Below are 6,234 nucleotides of genomic sequence, written 5' to 3'. Positions count from 1 at the left end.
GCATGTTTGACTGTAGGAGACGCTCTCTTGCAGAATCAGACGGATCAAACCTGTCTCACACACCCCTGCATCCTGCCTGCTGTCTCACGTACTGCCACCACTAATGCTGGCCTGTTTATGTTGCCAGGGGGACTGTCAATCATCTGATGCACCGAGTGTTTAGCTAGCCAGCTTCAATAAAATCGTACAATTGTAAAGTTACATTTCTGGACATGCTTTCTCTCACACACAGATTTGGTATTATTGGACAGTAATGCAAATTCACTAGTGAATCAGTAACATGTTTAGTCTATGTTTATTATTATTGGTACTCTGGACCCACTGCAGAAAACACAGAAAAGCCACAGACACATGACCAACACGATGTTGTCACCCCGGCCTGGGCATGGTGGCGAGGCGTTTAGTGAACACAGCCCGTCATGATCGTGTGGATCAATCAGATCTTCTGACTTACAACATGCCTGCATACACCAGCCTGGTACTGCTTTATTCGTAGAGCATGTCTGCTAGTTTTAGAGGTTAAACATAAAGATATTTACATGACACTGCCCTGTGATCAAAATATTAATTCATTTATATTATAGCAATATTATAGCAAAGTATGGCTTGTGGCACAATCTTGATAATCCATTAAGTAAATTAATTCACACAACACTGACTGAAAGGTTTTAACTGAAGACCAGACTCACCTTTAACCTTCTTGGTCTTGGTCAGGAACACTGATGTACATTAAGGTCCTTCCCACGTTCATACATCTTCACTGCCAGGTGAACCTGACCCCACCGCGGTCCTGTGTAGGTTCAATCTGCCCCCCTTCACTTACACTGTATTTTTACTTTGGTGAATTTGGTGTAATGTGTAGGGTGTCCATCATACATAAACACAGCTACACAGACAATCAGTAGTCAGAAAGAGGCTTATAGATTTGCATATGCAACATTTATTTTCTTCATTCGTCTGGCTTTGTTGACAGATAGCAGTAATAACTTTGTCTGGCCTCCTTGAACAGAACCAGGGTGTGTGATCACTTACCAGTTCGGATCGTCTCACACACACACAGGTTCGCAGGTTGTGTTAAGAGGCATTGTGGTTATTAAGGAATTCCATACACAACACATGTTCCCTGAGTTTATGACTACGACACTTTCACTGTGAGAATGGGAGGTGAGCAGGTCTGAATGGTAGTGTGAGAGAGAGAGAGAGTGTGTGTGTGTGTGTAGTGGCACGTCAGGCCAGCACCAGTTCTGAAGCCAAAGTTGTCTCCTATGCATCGTAACTATAAATACCAAAGTAACAATGATAAAGTTCAAGGGCTTTCTGCTCCAACAGAAGATCTTGTATGAGAAAGTCTGTAGGGTCGTGTGTGTGTGTGTGTCTCAGATTGCAGGGCTGGTCTTGCCTCCTCTCTCCGAGTCACACACTGCTTTAGTGTGGTCTGTCTGGAAGGTCTCTGTCCCAGCCTCTGATTGGTCCGTGTGAGGGACAACCCCGCCCTCCTGTTGGTCAGCTGCACTGTCTAAGGCGGGTCTAGTCTCTGGCAGAATGTCCTCCAGCTCCTGAAGGATCGACTCTAGCAGCCTTGTGTCCGAGGGCGGGGCTTCTGTCGCCATGGTTGCATCCTGGTGCATGTTACCGGTAGTCCCGGATGAGGAACCATCCACCACGTCAGGATCCTGCACGTCAGGTTTCACCACGTCACGGCTCACAACGCCACAGTCCACGTCAGTGTCCACCATGTCACGTTCCACGTCGTCACGTTCCTGCACGTCAGGTTTCACAACGTCACGGTCCACGTCAGTGTCCACCACGTCGACGGCACAGTCGTCCAGGTTGAGCGTGCTCTCGGGCGAGTCAGCAGGAAGCTCGCAGGACGTTCGGGGACTGTACAAGTCCAGCAGGCTGTCCAACGATGGGACACTGAAGTGAGACCCGGTGGCCACGCCCACGCCGGGATCACTGAGCGCCGTGGGGCTGGCGACGTCACGGCCTTCACGTCGTTCTGCTCCCTCCGCCTGGTCAGGACGGAGCTCCACGGGGCCGGGGCAGGACGTGAGGCGGCCGGAAACACCGTCCCCCCGGTCGCTGTCGCTGTCTATGGTGATGACGGCGGGTGATCTGGGCTCCCTGCGCCGCCTCTTGTGCCTCTTCCTCTTCTTCCTCCACTGGTCTGCGTGTGAACGCGTGTCGGCGGGCCGGCGTTCGTACACGATCTCCACGCTGGGGCTGCGGCTGGGTCGGCGCGTCCCAGCGCGGCGCCTCTTGGCTGGGCTGCGCTCCGTACGCCGCACGCCCTCCCCGGGGCTCCCGCCCTGACGCCGCGCTGCTCTCTCCAGGTGTCGGGTTTTGTACTTGTGCTTGCCGGCCGGTTTCTCGGGGCGGGGCGGGTCCGAGACGCCACCGCTGGAAACGCTGCTGGAGCGGAGTCGGCGCTCGCGGTGGCCATGGCGACGGTGCGAGTCCCGGTGATGGTTGCTGGGGGCATGGGGAGGTGAGCGACTCCTCCACCGCCGTCTCTCCCCATCTCTCCTGCCAGGGCGGCCCGGCGAGTCCCAGCACACAGGCGAGCGGGAGGAAGCCTTACAGCGCCCCACCTCCCAGCTGCCACTAGAGCTATCGCTCGGGACAGAAACCGTGGGGCTCCGCCCCACTGACCTGTGGCCCCGCCCCCTGAGCTCTGCCTGGGTAGATGGCTCTCCAAGCCTGGAGGCGGAGCCAGAGCGTTTGTGGGATCTACCGCCGCTCCTAGAGCGCTCGCTTAGCACGGAACCGTCACTGCTGGAGCGCGAGCGTGCACGTGAGCGCAGGCATGCACGTGTGGTGGGTCTCACGTCGCCCTCTGTGGCGTCTCTCTCCTCGCTGCTGGAGCACAGCCTGGGCGTGTGGAGTGGAGAGGCAGCGCAGGGGGGTGTGTGTGGAGTGGGGGGAGGGGAGGGGTCCTGGCTCGTACAGGGACTCAGGTGTAACTGTGAGGAGGGCGGAGCCTGCGCCTGTGACAGGGACGACTCCGTCTTTGTCACCGTGGCTGCCGGCGTCTCTGTGGTGACCGCTTCTTTCTCCTCCTCCTCCTCAGAGGAGTCGGAGGAGAGCTGCACGAGCTCCGGCGTTCTCTCTGCCATGGGCTTCACGTAGCCCACGATCACACACTCCTCCTCCCCCGGGCCTCCACACGCCACCTCCTCCTCCTCCTCCGCCAACACCGTGGCAGGCTCCGCCCCATCCGCCTGCGATTGGCTGGGAGACGGAAAGAGGGTGGAGTAGGAGGGGCCGGGAGTCTCATCGTCCCAAGCGGACTGACTGAGTGAACTCTCACCACCCGTTGCCAGGGAAACAGGCGGTACTAGGTCTTGTACGGGATCCTCTGCAATGTCCGTGTCCCCGCTGTCATGGTCATCGTCGTCCTGCAGGATGAGACCAACACAGTAACTCACACCAGATTACCATAAATAACAAACAGCTTATACATAAGTTTAAAAATAGTGTGCATGCGTGTGTGTGTGCGTGTATATGTATATATGTGTGTGTGTGTGTGTTTGTGACCTCTGAGATGGAGATGATGGAGGAGGTGGAGGCGCTGTCCTCCTCGTAGCTGGGCGCGGTGCTCTCGTACACAGCCTGCTGGTCGTAGGCCTCCATGGAGAGTGTCGAGCGCGCAAAGTTCACCAGCTCGTGCAGGAAGTGGTCGGTGCGCGCCAGCAGGAAGGGGCGGAGCTCGTCCCGGATGACAGCGTCGTCCATGTTGTGGTGCGTAATGCGGGACATGATGATGTGCTGCACGATGCTGACCAGCGAGCCGTGCGACCCGTACAGGACCGTCAGCTCCCGCTGTAGCCAAGGCAGCAGCCGGTGCAGGCAGGCGGGGTTGCGGCGCAGGTAGGCGGCCGAGACGTCCCGCGGACGGCCGCCGTCCCAGGACCCACGCACGCGCACGCCCGTGCGGTACAACGCCCGACGGAACGCCACCACATCCTGGTCCCGCAGCCGCCGCAGGCTCCGCTGGGCCGTCCGCGAACGCCGCCGCTCCATCAGCCGCATCACCACGCGCCGCACACCCCGCTCACGCTCCGCCCCCACTTCCCCCTCCAGCCCCACCCCCGGAGGGGACGCCGCAGCGGGGGCGGGGTTAGAGCGCCTCCGGCTCCGCCTCTCTCTGCCCCGTGCGGTGCGGGCCTGGCGAGCCCGTCCCGTGTGCTCGCCGCCACCACCGGCGTCCTCGGCCTGGCCAGCAGGGGGCGGCGGTGCCGTGGCGGGCGGTCCGTTCTCCGCAGGCGCCAGCACGAACTCCTTGAAGTCGTTCTCGGCGCGGACGGAGTGGAAGATGGAGCAGAAGGGCTGCTTGCACAGCGGACACTCCGCCTTGTTCTTGGACCACTCGTGGATGCAGCGGAAGCAGAACCGGTGCAGGCAGCGGTCCAGCGACGCCACGTTGTTGAACCGGTCCAGGCAGATGGGACACTTGGAGTCCGGCGAAGCCTCGGTTGCCAGGAGACGCTGTGACGGTTTGGCTCCGCCCTCCCGCTTCCGAACACGCAGCTTCATTTTGGTGGGCGCCATCATCTGCTAAAAAAACAAGGAACATTTGGATGGTTCTGCGTGAGGCTGGGTGTGTGTGTGGTTCTGTGTGAGGCTGGGTGTGTGTGTGTGTGTGTGGTTCTGTGTGAGGCTGGGTGTGTGTGTGTGTGTGGTTCTGTGTGAGGCTGGGTGTGTGTGTGTGGTTCTGTGTGAGGCTGGGTGTGTGTGTGTGGTTCTGTGTGAGGCTGGGTGTGTGTGTGTGGTTCTGTGTGAGGCTGGGTGTGTGTGTGTGGTTCTGTGTGAGGCTGGGTGTGTGTGTGTGGTTCTGTGTGAGGCTGGGTGTGTGTGTGTGGTTTGTGTGAGGCTGGGTGTGTGTGGTTTGTGTGAGGCTGGGTGTGTGTGTGTGTGGTTCTGTGTGAGGCTGGGTGTGTGTGGTTCTGTGTGAGGCTGGGTGTGTGTGTGTGGTTCTGTGTGAGGCTGGGTGTGTGTGGTTCTGTGTGAGGCTGGGTGTGTGTGGTTCTGTGTGAGGCTTGGTATGTGCACTCCTGATTCAGCACATCTTCAGTCAGGACACAGGAGGACATTACACAAGTGAAAGTAAAGCTAAACACGAGCCCATATCAAACCAGCGAGGAATATCCACATACCGTCGGAATAAATAGTTATAATAACGCCTATTAGATTAAATTTTCTTTGAGTATGTTTGAAAATAGACTGAATCAGCCCTCCTTTGTTGACCTAATGGAGTTAGCGTCATTAGATAACTATACAGAAAGCTAGTTTAGTCAGCTTACTGAAAATCGGACCAAAAGGACAATCTCCACCATTTAAGCTCATTTTACATTAGTGGATCTGGACAAGTGAGCAGGACACCAGCACCAACCACCAAACCCACCACACCACACCACAGGCAGCTAACATCAGCCTGTGGGGGATCACAGCCCCATTATCCAGCGGCACAGTCTCATTAAATCTCGATGTGATAAATCTCACGGGTTTAATTTGGTGTGTTTAGTTTAATTTGGTGTGGTTCGTTCCCGCCTCACAGACCCACTGAGGTAAAAACGAAAGTGTTGAAGATGTGGGTCTCGCGCGCTGCTGTTAGCACCATGCTAACGCGTCTCACCTCAGACCGGCGCTGCCCACACTCCCGCCGCGACGACCCTCACACGCGCTACAAACTCGGACACCCGCCGCGCTGCACACATCCATCAGACCGCTGTGTTTGTCAACGTCTGATTATAAACCAGCATCGAGGAGACGTGACGATAAAAAAACCCAAAAATGTCATCGGCCGGTCGTCTGATAGCGGAACCGTCGAAGGGCGGAAGGACCCGGATGTGCGGCGTCATGACTCCCGCGCACGCCCCTCGCGGACGGGAGGAAACACTGCACAACTGGACCGCGGGTGTCACACCATTGAACTATATTACAGACCGCACATAGGACATGTTTTATTTTTTATTAACTGCTAAATTAATATCCAGGCTGGACATTGAGATAGACACCTTACCTTCTTATACATATATGAGATTTTAGTGAACGCGCCGTTACAACACGGGGTTTAATGTGATGCTGCGCTTCCTCTAGCGGCCTCTAGGCGGCGGTGTTTCTCCGCACTTCCGCTTCTCCTCATATCAACGTTGGTTTGTTATTGTTGTGTGTGGGTCGCTTTTATTTCATATAACACAAAATAAACGTTAGCTAGGTACTCGTATCACTGCA

The 6,234-nt window shown here is 56.3% G+C and overlaps 1 protein-coding gene across 2 annotated transcripts; it reads right to left on the bottom strand.

Annotated features, from left to right (window-relative positions):
• Positions 1–917: 917 nt before the first annotated feature.
• Positions 918–5,887, bottom strand: LOC143491297 (uncharacterized). 2 transcript variants are annotated; one of them, XM_076990157.1, is made up of 3 exons: positions 5,636–5,887; positions 3,538–4,557; positions 918–3,398 (listed from the first exon to the last, which is right to left on the bottom strand). In XM_076990157.1, the coding sequence occupies exons 2-3, from the start codon at positions 4,552–4,554 to the stop codon at positions 1,377–1,379; spliced, it is 3,039 nt and encodes a 1,012-aa protein (XP_076846272.1). In that variant the 5' UTR covers positions 4,555–4,557; positions 5,636–5,887; the 3' UTR covers positions 918–1,376. The 2 variants fall into 2 exon arrangements, with proteins under 2 accessions (XP_076846272.1, XP_076846273.1); XM_076990158.1 differs by having other exon boundaries at positions 3,538–4,554.
• Between the last annotated feature and the right edge of the window lie 347 nt (positions 5,888–6,234).

Source organism: Brachyhypopomus gauderio, unplaced genomic scaffold (genome assembly GCF_052324685.1).
Source record: "Brachyhypopomus gauderio isolate BG-103 unplaced genomic scaffold, BGAUD_0.2 sc73, whole genome shotgun sequence".
NCBI classification, from domain to species: Eukaryota; Metazoa; Chordata; class Actinopteri; order Gymnotiformes; family Hypopomidae; genus Brachyhypopomus; species Brachyhypopomus gauderio.
This window is presented reverse-complemented; position numbering and strand designations above follow the sequence as displayed.

Excerpts from the sequence above, each read along its gene's own strand:
- LOC143491297 (XM_076990157.1), bottom strand. The coding sequence starts at position 4,554 with ATGATGGCGCCCACCAAAATGAAGCTGCGTGTTCGGAAGCGGGAGGGC. Across the intron at positions 3,399-3,537 it reads CCATCATCTCCATCTCAGAG|GACGACGATGACCATGACAG; the intron begins GTCACAAACACA and ends CTCATCCTGCAG.